We start from the raw sequence: 22,485 nt of genomic DNA, 5'->3' as shown, positions 1-22,485 counted from the left end.
AATTTATATACAGGATATTTTATAGCAAGTGTTGCCCACTTTACAAGTGGAGGGGGAGGAGAGAGTCTAGGTTCTGCCGTGGCTAGAACTCCTTCAAAGTAAAGTTAAAGCTTGTCTTTGATTGCTTTACAGCTTTCTTTCACAACCACATTTAAATTGAAGATTAGCACAAAAAAAAAAAACTTATCTAGGGCCCCTTCCAATTTCTAATTAAAAATTCAGTTATGAATCTCAGGGAAAGCGTCTGATATGGAGAATAAAAAATTACTGCAAAATAAACTTAATGGAAGTTGGGTCTTCAGGCTGTCAGTCACAAGTTCGAACAGGCGCTACTCCTGTTTGGGTTGGAGTTGCCGTTTCCAGGCCTCGTTCAAATAAACTAGTCGTTTGTAGTTGATGATAAAGAGAATGAAGTTCAGCAAATATGTGATGACGCAGACAATGCAAAATTCCTTCAGCACGAAGTACAGAATGTACGCCAAGTACAAAGACCCTACTACAGACACTATGGAGGATGTCATGAGGATTAGAGCTGCTACTGCACTTGCTGTCATACCTGCAACAAGAGAGAAAGAGTTACTGCTGCTGCTCTCCTTCCACCTGACACAAAGCACAAAGCCTAGGCACTGCAGTTCCAACTCAAGGCTGCTCAGCAAGTCTGCATTACATAAAAGTAGGTTTTGTGTACCATGAGTTCAAGATGGCTGACAAATCACTATTGGGAGAGAGCTTCTAGGTTCTGTACAACAATCCTTTGATAAGCAGTATTTAGCATCTTCCATAGTCCTGAATTATGGGAAAATTACAGGTTGGTCAAGGTATGGCTGCCCACATAAACAGCCACAGCACACTGCAGTTACAAAGCCATGCACACGTTATCACATCACATGCTGCCCATATTACTCCTGCAAAACTTCTAAATTCAATTTTTGTCTCCTCTCTTTTCTACCCTGCAATCCAATGCTAAGCACATTTGAGTGAAAATACCAATGCAACAACTGTCTTCATGCTTTACGCTGTTAATAACAGCAGGAGAAAATAAGATTGCTCTCATTAGCATTTGAGCTTTTAAGCCCTTTGCACAGACGTAGCATAAGACTGCTAAAAAGAAATCCCTTGCATTTTATCTGGTCTCTCACAGACTGCAATGCATAACAGGCTCCTCTTATCACCACAGACCTGATATATAAACTGAATTAATACTCACCAAGTAGCATTTGTAGTATATAAAACACAAGTCCAAAAACACTGTTGGACTGATTTATTGCACTGTCCTTCCCAAAGATGGAACCCAACAGACCGAATCCTCGACCCCATCTGCAAAACAATGAAACATTAAATTGTACATAGGCTCTATTGCTTTGCATCAGTATTTTCAACTCATCACTGTTGGGGGAAAAAGAAATTAATTAGTTACATATGGTCCGATGTGACACGGCAGCCCATATGAGGATCAGGGCACCTCCGGGCAGCACACAGCTTGCAATAGGCTGTGCTCCAGGTACAACTTTATCCACATACTGCTGATGAAAGTTATTTGATACACCCACAGCTACGAAGCTCACACAGCTGCAGCTTCACCAAACACCACGTCTGCTTCCCTGGGTTGTAATTCAAAGCTCATTTACCAAATAAATACTTTTCTTTCCTCCAGCAGTTTGCTCTACTACAAGAGTAGTAGACGGATGCTAAATCTACAGTAATTAACCTAGTGTGCTACATCTGTGCCAACAGAAGGGCAGCTTCTGCATCCACACAAAGCAAAGTTTGCTCTCCACATGCTACAACACTGCTGATGCAGATCACCACAGATCTGACACCAGTGCAAGGCTACCATCACAGCTTCCTACATGAGAAAGATGCCACAATAAACACCTCCAACAGACTGCATCACCTCACAGCCATTTGTGCAATGTTTTCAAAGCACAATCAAATGTATCATTTTAATTCAAGCTTAATAACTGTCCTGTGTGTTTCTTTCCAAGAATTATGCTCTGATTCCTGGAAGTGTTCTTACTGCACACATGGAAAAAAGGAAGGACATCAAACTTTTGGTCTTGAGTCCTGTAAATGACTGAAGTGAAAGCTCTGCATCAATTGAAAGCTCCAATCCAGTGTAGAAAAGACTAAATGCTCTGATCCTAGGGTTGTTTTGGAAGTCAATAAATTGTTGCTAATGGAAAGATAATGAGTTCAAGCCCTGCACAACAGTCAGCGTCCCCACACGATGTGCCCAGAGCCACAAGAAGGTCACAGTGTGGTGAAGGCTTTAACCACATGCACAAGTTCATTAAGGACCTCGTTGGCCCTGTGGCAGCTTTAAGGACATCATTTATTGCATTCCAGTCCGCAGAGTTCAGCTCCAATCTCATCCCACACAACTTCAGGTGGCTGGGAAGCCTGCACTTTAAGACACACAGCTTGATGAGGTTGAAACTGTGAGGAAGTTCTGCCAAAGTTTTCTACTGTAGAGTCTCAATCGTTTCCTTATTCCCACACAGAGCTCCTAAAAGCTGCCAAAACGTACAATGAACCAAGTCAGTTTGCAAGCAGTCTGAGCAGAGATTAAGATAAAACCTTCTTTCTCACACCTAAATCACAGCCACCACCCCTGATTTGTGTGTGATAACCAAAAGCCTAAAACCATGCAGAAAATGTAACAAAGGAACAGACTGCAGTATTCACAGGGGGAGGAAAAGAAATAAAACATCAATAAAAGTTTAATGAAGAACAAAGGTTACAAATTGCTCAGAGTTCTCGGGGGAACTCATCTTTCTTACAAGGCCTCTAATGTCTAAGAGCTGACTATTGGTTAACTCCAATTTTTTATTGGAGTGAGCTGCAGTGCACTGATTGCAGTTTGCACAGCAGGCTGAAACCACAGATGTACGCTGGTGACTTCCTGCTGGCACTGCCCAGGCCCTGCAGCACCCATGGGCTCTGCTGGGGAAACAAGGCTGAAGCCCGCCCGTGTGATTCACAGCAGTATGATGAGCACACACAGTAAGCCTGCTTCTACCACACCCAAGTTTAACTGCTGTTACAAAGAAAAACAAACCTCACACCGATCTGAATCGACCTCAAGGAAGTCCTAAGGCAGACCTTGAGGACGTCTTGCTGTTTCAGCTAACTCTGATCACAGCTCCATTCATACAGCTGCTTCATGTTTCATTTGCAGTTGTAACTTTGAAAGCTCTCAAAAACATCCTCTATCTACACAGATCCAAGAAAACCAAGACAAAGCCACATTCGCGTGGTTTCCCAACATATAAAACTGAATACGACAGTGATTTTTACTCACAGTCTACATTCCTTCTATCGAAAGTCTTGAAAGTCATTATCTCCTCTCTAAACAGTGCCCTTTTTGCTTTCTGACATTGATAGAGCTCAGAAGCACTGCATCGCTTTGAAAGTTTAAAACAATATTTCTATGCATTTGATGCTTCTTGTGTTCCTCAGAGCTAAGGTCATCCTGATCCACTAGTGACACAGCTCCACGTAATCAGCTACTGTTCAATCTTTACCTCTTTTGCACAATTCAACATCCTCTGCGATCCAGAACAAGAAAAGCACTTCCACACTAAAGATTCCACTGCAGTTGAGCAGACAACACCACTGGCACAAAGGCAGTCACAAGGCTGAGATGCTGCTGTACTGCATGGAGTTCACCTTAAAGCACAGACAACCAACCTCCATGCTGACCGTTCAGTTTCAGTGGCATCCACACCCTGGGCTGCCTTGCTGGACGTACCCAACCCACCCTGAGTGCATCCCACTGTGACATCCTCCAGCAATGAGTTCCCACATCACCTCAGTTTCACTTGGCAGCCCTTAGCTCTCGTGACAGGAGAGGAACCAAGCGCTGTATGCTCATGTTAGCATACAGACAATAAAACAAACCAGCCTAGGTCAGGTGAAACCCGGGTGGCTCCAACACCACGTCCCTGTCATTGGAGCAGCAGGTGCCCAGAACAGGGCACACACACTCCCACAGCTGATATTCTCCCAAATACCTTCTTGAAAATGCCATCACACCTCTGGGGGCCCAGATTATCAAATGGCACGGGTACGTGAAAACCTGGGAACGTGGAGATTGGTGCAGCAGCAGCAGGTGTTCCCAGCACTGTTCTCTCCCAGTGTTTGGGTTAGCTGTAATGAGAAGGGCAAACAGGAACGAGCAAACCAATGCTATTTTCAGAGAACTTTAACTAAAGAACCCAAATTCTGTTTTTTGAGTCATACCACCTCATTTAAATCCAGGTTTGTTTTTTTTCATCCCATACACATTATTTAGCTATCAACATCAAATACCATTTCATCATTTGTAATCCCGTGGAAGCAATTCAGATCATTTACTAGGGAAAAAAAAAGTAATCCTATACTTCACAAGCAATACGTTCACTTCCTTAAATGCCATCTGACCTCTGAGATAAGTGACAGCACAGAGTGAAAGCTCCAACGAGAGGAGCAGGGCTGCCCTGTGCTCACACCTCACCTTCGGCCAAAAGCTGATGTAAAGGTCAAAGGATATGGAGCATTTTAATGCCGAGCAATGGTAAGAAACTCTGGTGCAGCTTCTTTACAGCCTCACTAGAGGATTTTGAATTAAGCCCAGTTTGTTGTTACAAGGTCATTTAGGCCACTCTAATAGTTTTAATAAATTAAGTAAAAGCCTCTAATTAAAAGCCACAAGTAAGGAGATTAAAAATTCCTATTTGTAAGCTTGCCAGGAGTGCTCCAAAATCTTGATACTTCATTTCACGTTTAAATCTATCAGCCATATTTACCATCATCAACTCAGACTCCGTTCTATATATCCTTCAGCTCCTTCAGTGTCACAAAGATGATCCAGAAAACCTCAGCATCCAGAAGAGCCCAACCCTGAGCACTTAACGACCTGCTAGCAGACTGCACAGAAGCACTGGTTATTCACATTACAAGCCAACAGCAACACATGCCTTCTTCATAACCTCTTTTCTGTAACTACCATCAGTGAAGCCCAAAACTGAACGATGGGCACTTTGTTTTATGGCATCACACAAAACTATTCTCATCCGATTGCAAATTCTAGTCAAGCCAGAAATAATGTATTTGAAGAGATGTCTGCTGAGCAGTGGAGCTCGGATGGCTGTAAGGCTGGGAAGAGGACACACACAGCTGGGGTGCTTCACAGATGTGCCCCCACCAAGGCACATCACACCAGCCTCAGTGTGAAGTCATCAATTTTACACTCAAGCACGAGGTGAAATTCACTTCACCGTCAGCTTCTGGGGCTCTGGATGAAGGCAGCTTTCTGCAGCAGTCCCTGCAGCACAGAGAAAGCCCTGCAGCCCTTCCCAGCTCGTATCTTCCAGCCTCACCCAGGAGAATCCAGCACGCACCACTCCCAGTGGAGCCCTGTTTGCACACACAACCCTTCAGCAGTTCAAACAAACTTATCTTTTTCCTATGCAGAATCAAAGATGCCTGACAAAAACAATGATGTGGCTCAGATTAAAGAAATTACTAACTAGCAAAGATGCACAAAAGCACAAAAAGTGTCCAGGAGTGACCAGGCAACCACAACACTACCTGTACCATCTCTGACCACGGTCACTAACAGCCACAGCTGTCAACTTCAAACATACTGAAACATTTGCTTGTAGGTACAGCAACAGAAAGATGCTGGGACAACAGGGACCTGCACTAAAAGGAAAGATGCAGCAGTGCAGTTGGACTCAGGGATCACAGCACCGAAGTTCTACGTCACGAGACAGCAAACCAACTCCTCACACATCAACATGAAGTTCCAGACAGGGAACTCCTAAACGTCATCTATCAAACTATGAACAGACAAACACCGATTCTTAAAATCTTGCTTTGACTGACATTTCTTCAGTAAGTTGGCTAAAGGTGTTAGTGCAGACAAATACTGTTTCCAACCCCCCTGCACCGCTGGTTGAAAGCTACAGGGGCTGCTGAAGATACACAGTGACGTGCCATTGGTCATTCATGCCACTTATCCTAGGGCTGTATTAAAGCTGTTACAGCATAACATATTCTGGACTACAATGCTTCTTCCAATAAAAGCCATCCACTAGTTTGCTGTGCCCTGCAGGAGCCTTAAATGGATGAAGAGAATGCAGAATCATGCCACAGGACCAAACCTCCCATGGCACACCAAAGAGCAAAGCAAGGAGCCCAGCACCTCCATTGCTACTTAAATGTTGTGTTTCACTTCAAGCCCTACCGCTATCCACACAACTTGCCTATTAGCTTAATTTCCTCTGTGAAACTATTATACCAAGAAAAAGGAAAAGATCCATCAGGAGCTGCTACCAGCCAACTTCATTATAAGTAAAGCCAATCTTGCCACTTCATTCTTCTCAAACACAAGAGGGCAATTCACTTAAAACATCCACAGCAACTGCCAAATGAAAGCATTTCTATTTCCCTATGTCTTATCACTGCTTGGATAACAGCAGTGACCACTATACAGTCCACAGCTGTTTTTCTTTCCAAACCATCTCATGAACTTTCCCCATGATAAAAGCCTGAGACCAGAAGCATTCGGAACAATAAGGGACACTTATTAAAGCTCTCTCTCCACTATAATCTTCTGCATGAGTCAGTCTCTGATAGAAGATTTCCCATGCTCCTCCCTCTGCATGCTGCTAATCTTCACAACATCTTTCCTCATTCTTGTGCCAATGCCAGATTTGGCTCAGAAACAAGAGTTGGGAATAATAACAGCTTATTAGTGGAAAAAATCCTCCCCAGTGACCAGAATTGAGTTCCAAAACAACTGAATTCAAAGAAAAACATACTAACTTATTCCAATTATGCTATACAATTAATATGAACACCGATACCATGACTGTGCTTTTTCAAGTTCCACCCTCTGCTGGAACCATCACTGGAAATGTGACGATTTTGACCTTCCAAGTCCCATTACTCCCATTGGCAAACCTGCCTTAAGTCACACAACTGAAGGAAGCCTCTGGAAGCTGTGCCTGCACCGCTGTGTCAGCCCTCTAACTGTGCAGAAACAAATCGCAGGGACAAATTACACGACTGGCTGTGCAACTGCCACCGAGATGCTTCATGAAAAGAGCTCAGAGTTACGCGCTGCACACGAGAAAGCTGGAACCTGAAATCCCATTATCCAGGTGAAGTCTGAATTGCAGTCTGAACTTCCTCCTAGGAATGAAGTTTCTTTGAAACCTCAGTGATGCGTGGTAGCAACGAGGCACTGCATCGGAGGGGGAGAGCGACTGATGGAAGGGACGCTGTGGCAACACGCAGAATAAGATTAATTTCTTCCACTGTTATTCCTCCTTCAAAGGTTAATAGCCTGCCCTCCTGCCTTGATTTTAAAGGAATATTCCTTTCTGGTCTGTGGCCGTATACAGCTGAAAGCACATTCCTCTCCAAATATGGTTTGACAGCACAGAACTCGTATGCTCCTTCTCCACAAACTCTTCTTGCCACCTGCTTCCATTACCATAAGCTATCCTGACATTTGCAATACTTCAGTCGCTAAGCAGGGTTCTCCTAGCAACTGCTGAGGAGATTTCTAGTGAGAGCTCCGTGGATTTTATCCCCAAACACTCATATTATCATTTAAAACTCCTGCAGTAAAGCACTGACAGGTCTTACCACGGCACACACAGCATCTCTGCTGCGGCATTACTAACGAATGCTATAATTACCCAGCATTATTCTCTAATTATATCTTTAGATATTTCTAATTATAACCATTTTGCTTTTTCAAAGCGCTCGGTAAACACACATTTAAACTGCTATTTGAAATTCCCCATCTCAAGAGCACTCCTTACAATAACAACAACAACCCCTGAAGGACCAATATCAGAACAGACCACAGCAGAGGCTGCTCAGGCACTGAAATCCCCATTATTCTCTTTTCACCTCGATGGTGGTGGTGAAATACTGACAACACTCACACAGTTTAACCTCAGCAGCCCATTCAGAACGTTAAGTTATAATTTAAGTTACTAGGAAAGTGTATTGAAGTCCTCTTTCTGTTTAGGTTGAAATTGCTCATGTTAGGACCCCTCTGAAGCAGCACCATGAACAACCACCTTCACAAATTAAACACTATCCACAGAATGAAAGGCAAAGGCACTCAGCCACAGGAGTCTCCTTTCAGACAGCAGCAGACAAACATCTCTGTAACTTAACACACAAACCAGCACCTCAGAACTGATTCCAGCAGTAGGATTTCCACATTTGTTTCATCTAAACAAACCAACCAGCTTCCACCTTGGCAGGTCAATCACATCTCCTCACCCGTGACTTTGTTATGGCAATACCTTTGTATGGAGTGGGACAACTGGAAGGAAAAAGAAACCACAAAAACCCAAATAATGCTTAAGGACTCATTCGACTGAAGGTGCAATAGAACCCAAACTCTCCCATTCTCAGTTGCTTACCCATGTACGTGCTTGCATGTCTTTGCACGCACACAGAGCAGTTTGCAGAGCTCTGCACAGTCATGTCTCCAGCTGAAGCACACAGGTGAGGCCATAAGGCAGATGGCAGCTGTACATCCTGCAGCACATCGTCACCCAGCAGTGCTGCACCGAGCAGGCTGAGTCCCTGCACTGCTATCAGCCTTCAGAAAGCAGCTGCCACGTTGATTACTAACGGGAAGCCTACAGGATAAGCCAAGCCGCGAGTAGGGCTTTTGCTGCTGTGGCGATCCTCTCCTAACGAAGCCCTCACCATGCAGGCAGACACCCGTAACGCCGCGATGAACCAGCAATTCGGACTGCCCGTTACAACAGCCCGCCATCAGCCTCCCGCAGCGCACGCTGCTATGCGGGCCGGCCCGCCTCACACCCACAGCACCCCCTCCTCATCCTCATCCTCATCCTGAATCTCCTCAGCCCGTGGCTCCCAGCCCCTCCAACTCCCAGCTGTGCCCTCCCTGAGCCGCAGCTATGGCACCCCCGCCCGGCCCTTTCTCCCCCCTCGCTGCCGGCGGCCGCTCTCCGCTCTCCCGCTCTCCCCCTCACCTGGAGGTGATGGCGGCGGAGCAGCGAACCCTCTCGCTAAGGTCGCACAAGGCCTGGTAGTGCAGATCGCGGCCCTTCTCCCGCTCCAGGTGACAGGCGTAGAGGGACAGCAGGATGCCGGCCGCGCACACGGCGGATCGGGCCACCCGCTCCCAGCGCGGCACCGACACTCGCAGCAGGACGGGCGCCGCCATCTTACCCCCTCCCTCCGCCTCAGCCCGCGACGCGCGCCCGGCGCCCACCGGCAGCGCACGCGCGCCCTCACCCCATTGGCTCTCCGAGAGGCCACGCCCCCTTCTAGCCGCGCCGGACGTGGCGCTCCGCGACGACGTCACGTAAGGTCGGGTGGGAGAGAGGAGGCGTGGAGTGGGCGCCGCCGGAGGGCCGCGCCGGCGGCGGGGCGGGGCGCCCCCTGTCGGTCGGAGGGGAGCACTGCGGGCCCGGCACCGTCCGCCGCTTTGGGCCGGAGGAGCCCGTTTCCTTCCTCCTCCTCACGGCTTTGGGCCGTGCTGAGGCTCGCAGAGCTCACAGCGTTCACCGTGGGACGCACGCTTTGATCCGCTCGTTCTCCTTCCTTTCCCGTTTCTTTACGCCTCTCGTTAGCTGATGGAAGAGTGAATCCATGCAAAAGCAACCTCTGCAAGTTTTCCCAAGGAAAGCAGGATGAGACGACACAATGGCAGCATTCATGCCCCGAGTTCTGCCATCCGTGACAGCATTGTTCTGGCAAACAAAGCAAATTCCAAAAGAAACCCGTTGCAAAGGGACGAACCCTTCTGCCGACAGAAACAGAAGGAAATTGAAAACTAGTAATCAAAAAGGAGTTGAGAAAATGTTAATAAAAAAGGGTTGTTTGAACCCTGACATCCCACATCAGATACACTGCTATCACAGCCAACTTACATCCCTTGTATACAGGATGTTGAAGCAACCAGTTTGATGGGACTACTGCCCTTGCACAGCTGAAGGTAATGCAGACAAGGCCCTTTTTATGTTGTGCCATCAACTGTATAACCACAGAATCATAGAGCCACTGAATTACTTGAGCTGGAAGGGACCTTTAAAGGTCTGCTCCAACTGCGCTGCAGTGAATGGGGGCAGTAAGCACGGCGTGGCAGTGGCATGCTGTGCTGTGTTTGTGTTTGTTGTGAGAATGAGAGGCAGTTAGAATGGGAAAATAAAGTGGTTTAAGTGCCTCTTCCTGTTTAGGTTATCAGTTTATTAACTCATTAGGTATAATGTCATGCAGACTGGTCACTTGGGCTCATTTCCATTATTGTCTGTAGGTTAGGTACTAAAAATATTAAAAACCCAGACAAGTTCCGTGCTGCATTAATTAATTCATTCATTAATTGATGCTGTGGGTGCAGCAGCTTCGCACCATGACAGCGAGCTGTGGGACTGTGCTTTAATTGTACTCCTATGGAATGACCTTTGTCTTTCTTACAACTCCTATTAAATGGTTCACACTTTTCTGAAGCTCTGCTAAGGTTAAGAGCTGGCAGCAGATTTCCAAAACAAGCTGCGTTGTGTCTAAAGCATTCCCGCCTTCGAACCCAGCAGGATCAGCGCCTCAGGCGGGAAGGATGGGGGCGTGGCCACAGCAAGCCCCGCCCCTCGCTGCGGCGGAAGTGGCACACGGTGCACGGCGGAAGTGACGCAGCGCGCGGCGGGTGTCTGTTGACCTTCAGAGGCGCGGCTCGGTGCGGTTACGTTTTGTCCCGGTTCCTCTCCCGCTTGCCGCCATGCCGAGAGGGGGACGCAGCCGCTCGTCCCGCGTTGCGCCGCCCGCCAGGTGAGCGCTGTTGTGCCTTCTACGTTCCGGCCCTTTTCTCGGGTCCCCGCCCCAGGGCCGTGTAGGCCGCAGAGGCCTCGCAGCCGTGTCGGGGTGGGTGACGCAGAGGGGTCGTGCGCTGCTCGGGGCTCTGGAGCGGGGTGGGCGCTTTGCTGGGTGGAGGGGATCGGTTCCCTGTCGCATTAAGGCCGTGTCTGAGCAGCCCCTTCCGGGTCGGGCCTTGTTGCCCATAACGCGCTACTGGGATGGGGATGTGCTGGCCTTTCAAAAAAAAAAAAAAAAAGCTGCAAAGCTCCTGCGGTGTGTAAAACAAAACTGCCTGGAACGCCGTGTCCTTGCTATCTGTGTGTGGGGTCACGCGAGGAGGAATTGCCAGTGTTTGCTCTCTGAGGCCTCAGCCCTACAGAGCAGGAATGTGAGCTCTCTCTGTCCTCGCAGCCGGGCGCCGCAGATGAGAGCAGCACCGCCAGCCCCTGCACCAGCACCCGCCTCTGCCGTGGCTGCTCCTGCCCCAAAACAGCCCGGGCTGATGGCTCAGATGGCCACGACGGCAGCAGGAGTCGCTGTGGGCTCTGCTGTGGGGCACACCATCGGTCACGCACTTACCGGAGGCTTTGGTGGAGGAAGCAGCGCTGAGGCTGCCAGGCCTGACATTACTTACCAGGTGAGGGAAGGCACGGCTGGGTGCTGACTGTTGAGGTGGGGTTAACTGGAGAGAATAGATGTGTATAGGCTGAAGTAATTGCTACAGCCTTAAAAACTGCACAAGTTCTGGCTAGGAATTCTAGAGCAACTTTCTTGACTCGGTCTCCAAATTAAAGTAATTCAAAGGGTCACACGTTGCAGTGCACACAGCTGTTGTCTTCAGTACCCTTGATTTCACAGGGGACTTCTGTGTTCCAGGTCTGATAATGATAAGATCTATTGCAAGATTTTTGTCCTGCAGTCACCTCTTGTGCTGCTGAGACATCAGTATGGTGCTGTTGCCTTGCTCGGGTATTATCCGGAGTTACTTAAGTGTGTGTAACCTGCACAACTGCTCAGAATGCCTCATGTCATCACTGGAGACTTTGTACTTTCCATTTAAAAAGTAATGTGCTATGGCAAAAATGCAGGGAAGAAGTGCACAGAAAGCAGCGCAGGGGTGGCATGGCTTCATGGGTGGAGCAGGTGTGGGGGTGCTTACAGAGGTGTCTACTGTTTCAGGAACCCCAGGCCGCTCAGCCTGCTTACCAGCAGCAGCAGCAGCAGTTTGCTCCTTGCCAGTATGAAATGAAGCAGTTCCTGGAGTGTGCCCAGAACCAGACTGACCTCAAGCTGTGCGAGGGCTTCAGTGAAGTGCTGAAGCAGTGCAGGTTTGCTAATGGTAAGCAGACAGCAGTACCAGCCAAGTGTGCTGATGTGGGAGGACAAGGAACTGCCAAACATGGGGGTCTGGACTGCTGAATCTTCAGCACCTGTCAGCAAATGCTGGGGGGTGAGGGGGAACATCTTAGCCTGTGTCTGCCTTATAGCAGGGATGATGGAATGGTTGGAGATGGAAGGGACCCCCAGAGGCCATCTGGTCCCACTGCTGCAGTGCACAGGGACATCCACAGCTCCATCAGTGCTCACGGCCCTCCAGCCTGAGCTGGGGGTGTGCAGGGATGGCACCATCCCCCTCTAGGTCTAAAACTTCACGTGATTAACTGTTGTAACTTCTTATCTTACAGGTTTAGCTTAAGCCTCCAGACCAAGGCTGCTGAAGACCACTTTACGAGAACTGACCTATGAATGAAAAAGCTTTGCTGATAGTCTAAAGCTGTCTGATATCTTGTTAGTTTCGTGTAGTCACACTGTTGTCTTTGTGGCTTCATTTCTGCCATAGCCTCTACAGCTGTGATACAACTACAAACTAATTGAGCACAAAGTGGAAAAAATGATCAATAAAGTGGAATGAGTTGATTGGGGCTAACTATTTTGTTTCTTTAATTGTTGTGTTGAATGTGAGTGATGTGGCGTACAAATAAACTCTGGAGGTACCTTGCTCTGGTGGGTTTTGGACTGCTGGGTGAGTTGAGGATTGAAGGTGAGCAGGCATGAAGTGATTTTAGCAGGCTGAGCGCGCTTGTCAGGTCTGCTGGCATGAAAAATGCCTGCAGGGCTGGAGGTGCAGCACACCAGGAACAGCCTTGGCACGGGGCTTGGACTGACATTTCCTGGAGTATCTGAACCCCAGGGGCAACTTCTGCTTATTACAGTGTGCTGAGGAGGGAGGTTAGGGCTGATTTTGCAATGCTCTGCATGCAGCAGCTCAGCCTGCAACCAATCACAGTTCTGACTACAGCTTCTGTATTCAGTTTCAAGAGGCTGAGAAATGCCATCCCTCTACTTGAAAACCCGGCGGAGCATCGCACGAGTAACTGCCATGACGAGCAGCCGCACGCTTCCAAGACAAAAGGCCTGAAACGCTCTTATGTGGGACTCGTAGCCCGCAGTAACACGAGTCATTTAAAAAATATCCCCAAAATACCTTCTTGCTGCTTGCTGAGCTGCTGTCACGCGTCCCACCTGTTCCTCAGAGCCTCACCTCTCTGAGCCGCATTTCCTGGAAGCGAACGGATAAAATTAGCGCTGGGGGCCGCGCGGCGTGGAGGGACGGGGGCAGAAACACCAAGTCCGGGTGGTTCGGGCGAAGCAGCGCAAAGAGCGCAGAGCAAAGAGCACAAAGCACAAAGCGCAGAGCGCAGCCCGGCCGCCGCGCTCGTCAGCAAAGCGGCGAAAAGGACTCGCCGCCCCTGCGGGCACCGCCGGCCTCGCCCCGCCCCGGGCAGCCGCTCCCCGCTCCCGCAGCCCCGCCGTTATTTTCGGCGCCGCTCCTCCCCCTCCTCCGCTCCTCCTCCCGTCCCGCTCCGCTTCCGGCCCCGGGCGGGCGGATGGCGCACGGCTGAGGCGGCGGCGCAGCGGGAGCCGAGGGGAGGTGAGGCGAGGCCGGGCCGTGGGGGGCCGGCAGGGCGGTGCGGAGCGACGCGCGCTGACACCCGGCCCGCGTTCCCCATAGAAGCGTTTTCTCTGCGCGGCTCGTGTAGGATTTGAGCCCCAAATCGGGTCAGCGCTTCTCCCACGTCTCCCAGCAGCTGCGTTTGATGGTATAAATGTGCGAACGGCGGGCGTTAATCGATATGCTTGCTAACCCGACGCAAAGCAGGCTGTGTGGGATCGCCCCCGGCCCGCACCCATCCCTGCGATCCAATTCGGGCTGCCACCAACGACGAGATTTGGGGCTGTGGCAGCGTGCCCGCGAGCAGCAGCTTAAAAGGGAAGAAAACAAAGCGCTGCTTGGGGGGAGGTTCGGAGCCCGGCTGGGCGCTGCTGGCACCCAGGAGCGCTGCCCTGCCCGACCCCGCACCTCGGCCCCAGCTGACCCTGCAGTGCTGGCAGCAGCTCCAGCTCTCCTCTCCCTTCCCTTTTCGTGCCATTTTCTCCTACTGTTTCTCAGCCAAAAGTCATCTGGGACAAATTCACATAATAAAGAGGGGAGAAACAAGTGTTAGAACTGGAAATAACGGGGGTGGGAGGAAGAGAGGTGGATCTCGAAGCTCAGCAGGGTCCCTGGATGGTGGTATAGGCTGATGTTTTGGGACCAGCAGAGCTATTCTTCCCCCAGACTTGTTCCACCTGCCAGGACCCAACCATGACAAAGGAGGAGGACCTCCCAGACTGGAACACGTCCAAGGACTTCTATGAAAAATATGAGCCGAAGGAGGTTCTGGGCAGGTAAAGCTTGGTTCTGACAAACTGTTCTGCTCGATCACAGCAGGAATCTGATATGATCAGAGCCAACAGCACCACAGGGTTAAAAATAGCACGTAGAAGCTCTTTCCATCTGCTCAAAGTTTGTCCCCCTAAGCCAGGAAAACACCACAGCCCCACTGTGTGTCTGTGGGGCTGTGCTGGGTGGGGGGGGAACCCGTAGACTCACGGAATGGTTTGGGGTGGAAGGGATCTTAAAGATCATCCCGTTCCAACCCTCTGCCCAGCCACGATTCCCCAGCTCAGGACCCCTCCCAGGAGCTCACACCACGTCCCTATTAGTTTATAGAATAACCCGTGTTGGAAGGGACCCATAAGGATCATCGGGTGCATCTCCCAGTTGTGGGAAAGCGATTCCATCCTGATCCTCCACAGCACGTCATGCAAACGGGGATGGGAAAATACCTCATCGTTCCTGTGCTGTTCCTGGCAGGGGGGTGAGCAGCGTCGTCCGCCGGTGCATCCACAAAGCCACCAGGCAGGAGTATGCCGTGAAGATCATCGACATCACAGCAGGGAACATCTCCCCCCAGGAGGTGCAGGAGCTGCGTGAGGCCACAGCCAAGGAGATCGACATCCTGCGGAAGGTCTCGGGACACCCCAACGTCAGTGAGTCGGGGCAGGAGGGTTTCTGCCACGTTTACTCTTTGAGCTCAGGAAGGGCTTTGGGGTGATATCCCTGGATGTCAGAGCTCTGTGAGACCCACGGTCCTGGCACGATGCAGGGCACCTGCTCAGAGCATCCCCTGCTCTGCCTCTGCCCAGGCTGCCTGGCCATCTCCCTCCTGAGTTCCTGATCAAAACGCTAACGAAGATCAGCTCGTTAATTCAGCTAGCAATTAGATCAGCAATTTTCAGCCTGGTAGTAGAAAGGAGCTCTCTGTGCATGGGGTGTGTGGTAAGGAGCACACTGCACAGAGCTCACAGCTCCATTTCATTGCAGTCCAGCTGAAGGACAGCTATGAGTCCAGCACCTTCTTCTTCCTGGTGTTCGATCTGTAAGTACCAGCTCCCCAAGCCCTATTTGTCTCCATTTCTCCACATTTCCACCCTACAGACAGCCAAAACTCTCCCCAGCTTTTTTGCTATGACCCCAATGGGCAAAACAGGGACATGACTGGGTCTTGCTTCAGGTAGGAAGGAGTCTGCTCACTCAGCCTCAGCTCTGCTCCCCTCAATCAGCAGCAGCTCAGGTTTCCCCATAACCTTTGGTGGGAGCTTGGAGTTATTTATATGCCCAGCAGGACCAGGGCTGGCACAATGCCGCAACTTGTGGCACCACGATGGACCCACTGGGCCCTGCCTGCTCTGTGTACAACCTTTCTTCCTCCTGCCTGACATTTTGCAAGATATCAAGGCATTTTTAACCTTTTCTTATTAATTTGTCATTTTGTGCAGTTAGCACCATAGGGCTGATAAGGGACAGTAACCCCTAGGCAGTCCATGTCTTGAGGCTGATTTTCCCTCCTGCATGCAGGATGAAAAGAGGCGAGCTCTTTGATTACCTCACTGAGAAGGTCACCTTAAGCGAGAAGGAAACCAGGTGAGGCTGAAATTGTGCTGCAAAACCAGAGCACGAGTTCCAAGTACAGCCGTGCAGCCAGCACAGCGCGCAGGAACAAAATGCCACCCGGGCTGTGCCCCTGTGCTTGGGTGCTGGGGCTTTTGCATGGGGGCTGAGCTGTGTGGCCCCTCTCCCTGTCCTTGTCCCCATCCCTGGGAGCGCAGTGCCAGCGGGCACTGGGAGTAATGCTGTCTCCCCTCCCAGGAAGATCATGCACGCGCTGCTGGAAGTGATTCAGTACCTGCACTCCATCGACATCGTGCACCGCGACCTGAAGCCGGAGAACATCCTCCTGGATGATAACATGAACATTAAGCTGACAGACTTTGGCTTCTCCTGCCAGCTGCGTGAGAACGAGAAGCTCAAAGGTGGGTGCGCAGCGCTGACACGATGCCCATGGTGAGCTGGTGCTGGTGCAGCCCTCTCCAGCCTCGCTCCTTCCCATGAAAACACTGCAGTGTTTTATCCACTTTGTCCTCCAGTTGACCCTCATTACTCTATTCATCAAGTTTTTCCTCCTTCTGCCCAGCAAAGAGCAACATAAGCAACAACAGGCATCTCCTTCCAGCAGCATCCTCCCTGCTCTCCTCGCTCACATTATAATTCATTATAACTCACCAACTTAAGTCAGCAGCCACATGCACACAAGGTGCAGTCACTGCCTGCCATGACCATCACTGCAAGGATCTGAACACATCTTGTTGCCTCTCTAGGACAAGCTGCTTCAGTGTGACACAGTCATCCTTAAGGGGATGCTCTGCCCCTGTTTTGCAGAAATCTGTGGCACACCTGGCTACCTGGCCCCCGAAATCCTGCACTGCTCCATGGATGATGAACACGAGGGCTATGGGAAAGAAGTGGACATGTGAGTGAGGTGCCCTCAGTCCTTGGGGTGCTTGTAAAATGAGATGATTTGAGGCACGGCAGGAATTGCTCCTCATTGGGACCAGCTTTAGGGTTTGCAAGGAATTGAATAATGCATTTAAAAAGAAAAAAATGTTCCATGGGGCTGCAGGGGGCTGTCCTGGTAAGCAGCAGACCCTGGAGACACCCATGTCCCCATGGACCTGCTGGAGCTTGAGCCCCAGTGTTCCAGGCTGGCCCCTGCACCCCATTGTGGGGTATGGATCCTTTGGGTGCTGCTGGAGCTGGTGTGTCCTCCTGGGTCCCTGCAGGTGGAGCACCGGGGTGATCATGTACACACTGCTGGCTGGCTCACCTCCCTTCTGGCACCGCAAGCAGATGCTGATGCTGCGGATGATCATGAACGGGGACTACCAGTTTGGCTCCCCAGAGTGGGATGATCGCTCTGACACCGTCAAGGACCTGGTGGGTGCTGAGGAAAGGGGAAATACAGTGGGGAGCAGGTGGCTGGGATGCTGTGGGATCAACCTGCTGCTGTCCTGCAGATCTCCAGATTCCTGGTGGTGGACCCACAGCGGCGGTACACGGCGAGGGAGGCATTGGCACACCCCTTCTTCCAGCAGTACGATGTGGAGGAGGTCCGACACTTCAGCCCCTTCCGGAAATTCAAGGTGAGGTTGGTGCTGGGAACAGGGACACCTTGGCACCCTGAACCCAGGAGGAGAACGTGGGATGGGTGTTCTGGATGGGGAGGAAGAAATGGTGTTCAGCAGGGTTGATGGAGCTAGGCTTCGGCAGGATGCAGCACCGGGGTGGGGACACCTCTTCCAGCACTACTGTGTGATATTTCTATGCGGTTCATGGTAGATGGGACACTTAGGAGCTTAGTTTACTGATCTACAAGTAAATACCATTACCTCTATGCACATACAGCCTGAAAGGAGAGCATAGTGTGTGTATGAGAGGGGCAGCCTCTTCTCCCAACCAACAAGCAATAGAACAAGAGAAAACAGCCTCAGGTTGCACCAGGGAAAGTTTAGGCTGGATGTTAGGAAAGACTTCTTCAGAGAGAAGATTGTGAAGCATGGGAACAGACTGCCCAGGGAAGCGGCCGAGCCCCCATCCCTGGAGGCGGTGAAGCGACACGCAGCCTGGGGACAGGGCTGAGTGTGAGACAGGGTCCCAACTTCCCCCTTTCCCCACAGGTGATCTGTCTGACCGTGCTGGCGTCCGTCCGCATTTACTACCAGTACCGCATGGTGAAGGCGGTGACGCGGGAGCTGGTGGTGCGGGACCCGTACGCGCTGAAGCCCATCCGCAAGCTGATCGACGCCTGCGCCTTCCGCACCTACCGGCACTGGGTGAAGAAGGGCGAGGCGCAGAACAGGGCCGCGCTCTTCGAGAACACCTGCAAGGCTGTTCTGCTCGCCCTGGCGGCCGAGGAAGAGCTGTTTTGATGGCAGCGTCGCTGCTGCTTGAGTTGGGTTTTGCTCAGAGTTAAGGCAAGTAAAATATTTCCAAACCAACCGGTGATTTTTGGTGCTTTTTCTTAAAAGCTGCTGGGCTCGAGCTAGGTGCAGATGGCTGTTGTGCATGCTGGGTAGAACCCAGTTTGGGTTTTCTCCTAACTTGCTCTAAGGGACTGCTTTGGAGTAGTTGCCACCAGTAGAGCAGCAGATCACAGAATGGCTTGGGTGGGAGGGGACCTCAAGGATCATGAATCTCCAACCTGCTGCCACAGGCAGGGCCACCAACCTCCACATTTAATACTAAACCAGGCTGCCCAGGGCCACGTCCAACCTGGCCTTGAACACCTCCAGGGATGGGGCATCCACAGCCTCTCTGCTGGACTTAGGAGACGAGCAGTGCCTGGCAGGCTGTCCTCAACCCACTGTGCCCAGGGCTCCTGTGCCATCAGATCTGGAGTTGGACTCACACAAACAGCCCTCTGATTGCTGCAGACACACCAGAAGGAGACATGTAATGTCTGCAGCACCCATGGGCCGTTAGAAACAAAATGCCTGTTGTCTGTAATCACTGCTCAGCACCCAGACATGCAGAAATGAGTTTTAGGCTAAAACTATTAATTTTTTTTTAAAACTTCACTGGTTTAATGAAAATGGTTTCTGGGGATTACTGTCCATCTCCACAGGAGAAACTACCCTCAGGTCGTGCCAGGTGCCCTCCTCAGAGCTCAGGTTTGGTTCTGCTGCTCTTAGTGGTGTGACTCGGGACGTCGGCAGCACAGCGGAAGCTGAGGTTGTCAGAGGCTGAGTCTGGTGTGTTCCCCATCCTGGGAAAGATACCCAGTTAGGAGTCCTGCACGGTTAGTGCTCAGACTGGTGAATGCAACCCTGTGTAACATGCTCCCACTTACCTAAGTTTTAGAAAGGCTTTCAATTATAAGCACTTGATGGAAAACAAATTATTTGAGAAGGAATTAGGAATGAATTTACAGCATTAGAATTTTTAGCAATATCTATAGTGTTTTTCTAAATGCTTCTCAACAAATCTAGATAGGAACAAAGTAACCCCTTCTTACGCAGCTGAAGAAGAAAGCACAAGCAGTACTGGCACTGACCTGGTAGTGATGCAAGCCCGGTGGTTTGCAGACCCATCCACAGTGTCGATCCATGAGGCCCCTCTCAGCACACGCATCGCCTCAGCATGTGGCTGGGGACGGCCTGGTGGTTTGTACTGTGAGGCCGTCCACTCCCACGTGTTCCCCAGCAGGTCATAGATTCCTGAGACAGAAGGTTCCCACAGTAATGATTTACTGTTGATCTCCAAGATCATGAAGTCCAACTCCACCCCATCGTGCCCACTGGCCACATCCCGCCGTGCCACATCTACACATATTAGGATTACGGGGTCGCAAAAACACTTCTGTGCATGGGGAGATGGGGCTTTAACATCCCAGAAAGATCCCAGCAGAACAAGAAGCTCCTCGCTGTACTGCTAACCAGCCCCCAGCAGCAGCTGGACAGCTGCTGAATAACTGTCTTATCTTAAATGCCCCCACCATTTTCCACCCCCAGGAGGGAATGGCACTTGCTGCCCTCCAACACGCCTGGGATTTTCAAATAAATCCCATGGAAATGCAGAATAACTGCCTGCTGATGGGCGTGGGATGGCACAGTGAAGTGCTCCAGCTGTACATCAGCTGCAGTAACAACACTTTCACTGGGCTCACACTGTCAAGATGCTGATGAGATCCCATTTCACATTTGAAACTCTGCTACAACTACAGGGTTTATAATTAGCGTTGAATGGTGAGTAGATTGTACCCAAAGAGCTGGGCAGTGATGCCTCTCCATACCATAATTGTTCTGAGGTGAGAATGCTGCCACCGGGGACACACCGTGATAGCCATCCTCAGCCCTGTCCCCCCTTGGGAAGTCACCCTGGGTGAGGAAAGATGGCATTAAGCAAAGACCAACTGCAGAGAAGAAAAGTCCTGCTTCTTACAAAAAAAAAGTATATAAAGCCCAACTGCAGTTAAACAATGGAAATAACTCTTCACTGCAGATTAACTTGGCACATTGCATTTGTGTCCAAGAGAGGTGATCAACCATCTCATGTTATCCTAGCGGAAAAATAATCATCTCTGCAAAAAAAAACGTGTCATTTTTTGGGAGAAGTGAAATCCCAGTCTCCCAGGGGCACTGGGCTCCATCTGCTCCCTTGGGAACACTGTGGACAACCCCCAGGAGCTCTGCAGTACCTCACAACCAAGTGCTATGTGCCCAAATCCCCAGCTGACCACTGCCCAGTGCGACCAGGACAGCTGGTGTGAGCTCACCTGCCACAGGTTGGTCCGGTTTGGCTGGAATTTGTTTCCCCAGGGATACAGCCTTTCTGTTGAAGAAGAAGTGAGCAGTTATCCAAGGATCCTCTCTCATTTGTTGTGGCTGCTGTTTTCTGCCCAGCTTATATATCAGCTCTTGTACACCCACCAGATGGCACTTAGTGCTTTGCTGAGGGAAGCACATTAAGCTACCGTTTATCCCATTTATTTCCAGGTTGAAATGGTTCCTTCCAACTCAGGATATGCTATGATAGAAAGCCACTGGATGTGAGCAGGGAGGGGGGTGCCTACTTACGCTCCAGGCCTCCCCGGGCAGCAAACTCCCACTCCTCCTCAGCTGGGAGCCTTTTTCCCTTCCAACTGCAGAACGCCTGCGCGTCGTTCCAGCTCACGTGCAGCACTGGGTGCTCCAATCTGTCTGCGATGCCAGAGCCAGGACCTGCAGGCTGTAAATTGCAGCGATCTTCATCAGTTTCATTAATCACCAAGAGAAAGGATAGAACAGAGCAAGGTGGGGAGCCTGCACAGAGGAAACAGATGCTATTTTCCACTTGGTTTTAAGAAAGAACTCACCACTGTGCCTGCTTCACACCCACCTGTCGCCAAAAAGCTTTCTCAACTGGCAGCCACCAAGGAGCAGACTGGGAAAAAAAGCAACATCGGATTAAAGCTGTACTGCCCCCCTCCCCAGAGACCCTTCAGTCATCCTACAACAGTGCATGGAAAGAGGAGGATGCAGTAGGTTGGGAACTGTTTGATCCGGGTTATTGTGAATCACAGAATGATTAAGGTTGGAAAAGACCTCTTAGATCCCCAAGCCCACCCCACCATGCCCATTAAACACACCCCTCAGTACCATCTCTGCACAGTTCTGGAACATCTCCAGGGATGGGGACTCCACACTCCCTGGGCAATCACCACCTCCCCCATCACTGAGCTGCCCCCACGACGCCACCCACACCTACTGAAACCTCTTGATCTCCCTCCAGCCTTCAGATTTACCTCCAGTTTTTGGGTGACTTTTTTTTTCAGCTCTTCTGATACGAAATCCTCAAAGACAAAGCTCCAGCCAAACGCTTCCGCTTCAGTTTTGTATTTCTTTTCTCTAACAAACTCCCTGGCACAAACACAACACGCTCAGACACCCGTGGCAGAGTTTTCCAAGAGCTGCACCAGCAGCCCCGCGATAGCAGCTCACCTGAAGTCCCTGTTGGTAACAGGGAACTTGTCAATAGCGAAGGGCTTCACTGTCACCTCCCGGATGGGCCCCTCCTCATCTCTGCTCTGCGTGGAGCTGGAGCCCATCTGGAACTTCCCCCCGGGCAGCTGCACCATGTGCTCATCGTTTCCAAACGCTGAAAGTGAAGCAGTCGGTACAAACATTAACGGGTAAACCTAAAAGCACAACGCAGCATTCCTCATTTGCCAAAAAAAAAAAAAAATAAAATAAAAAGCCACTTCATATGCTGGATACACACTGCAATGTAACAAGCCACTGCAATTTGCATTTATATAGTTCTGCTTCTGCAGGGGGATGCAGGAAGCCAGGCAGCGGTGCGAGCTGAAGCAGCAGCGCTCTCAGCTCACCCAGCAGAGCACAGCTGCAGCCCAGCACGCAGCAGCAAAGCAGCGCCGCTCTGTGCAT

General features: G+C 50.4%; 4 protein-coding genes across 4 annotated transcripts; 2 read left to right on the top strand and 2 right to left on the bottom strand.

The window, feature by feature from the left end:
• Positions 1-329: 329 nt before the first annotated feature.
• VKORC1L1 (vitamin K epoxide reductase complex subunit 1 like 1) lies at positions 330-9,211 on the bottom strand (the record flags this gene model as incomplete). Its single annotated transcript, XM_079545001.1, has 3 exons — positions 330-556; positions 1,208-1,317; positions 9,018-9,211. 3 exons carry the CDS (start codon positions 9,209-9,211, stop codon positions 330-332), a joined length of 531 nt encoding a protein of 176 aa, XP_079401127.1.
• A 1,459-nt stretch (positions 9,212-10,670) lies between these two features.
• CHCHD2 (coiled-coil-helix-coiled-coil-helix domain containing 2) lies at positions 10,671-12,757 on the top strand. Its single transcript, XM_079544958.1, has 4 exons — positions 10,671-10,812; positions 11,251-11,476; positions 12,019-12,178; positions 12,525-12,757. Exons 1-4 carry the CDS (start codon positions 10,763-10,765, stop codon positions 12,533-12,535), a joined length of 447 nt encoding a protein of 148 aa, XP_079401084.1. The 5' UTR covers positions 10,671-10,762; the 3' UTR covers positions 12,536-12,757.
• A 1,728-nt stretch (positions 12,758-14,485) lies between these two features.
• On the top strand, positions 14,486-18,549 carry PHKG1 (phosphorylase kinase catalytic subunit gamma 1; the record flags this gene model as incomplete). Its single annotated transcript, XM_079545092.1, has 9 exons — positions 14,486-14,568; positions 15,038-15,213; positions 15,548-15,602; positions 16,082-16,147; positions 16,373-16,536; positions 16,943-17,033; positions 17,344-17,497; positions 17,578-17,703; positions 18,238-18,549. The coding sequence occupies 9 exons, from the start codon at positions 14,486-14,488 to the stop codon at positions 18,487-18,489; spliced, it is 1,167 nt and encodes a 388-aa protein (XP_079401218.1). The 3' UTR covers positions 18,490-18,549.
• Positions 18,550-19,219: 670 nt separating this feature from the next.
• Positions 19,220-22,485, bottom strand: SUMF2 (sulfatase modifying factor 2; the record flags this gene model as incomplete). The annotated part of the gene is made up of 9 exons (XM_079545201.1): positions 19,220-19,325; positions 19,614-19,776; positions 20,352-20,436; positions 20,835-20,890; positions 21,136-21,286; positions 21,437-21,481; positions 21,843-21,957; positions 22,039-22,195; positions 22,428-22,485. The coding sequence occupies 9 exons, from the start codon at positions 22,483-22,485 to the stop codon at positions 19,220-19,222; spliced, it is 936 nt and encodes a 311-aa protein (XP_079401327.1).

This window comes from Tetrao urogallus, assembly GCF_951394365.1.
Source record: "Tetrao urogallus genome assembly, chromosome: 20".
Taxonomy (NCBI): Eukaryota; Metazoa; Chordata; class Aves; order Galliformes; family Phasianidae; genus Tetrao; species Tetrao urogallus.
The sequence above is the reverse complement of the archived record's forward strand: the minus strand, read 5'-3'. Positions and strand labels throughout refer to the sequence as shown.

Bases quoted from the DNA above. Each gene is read 5' to 3' on its own strand.
- CHCHD2 (XM_079544958.1), top strand. From the start codon at position 10,763: ATGCCGAGAGGGGGACGCAGCCGCTCGTCCCGCGTTGCGCCGCCCGCC. The intron at 10,813-11,250 runs GTGAGCGCTGTT...CTGTCCTCGCAG, and splicing joins CGCGTTGCGCCGCCCGCCAG to CCGGGCGCCGCAGATGAGAG. The intron at 11,477-12,018 runs GTGAGGGAAGGC...CTACTGTTTCAG, and splicing joins GGCCTGACATTACTTACCAG to GAACCCCAGGCCGCTCAGCC.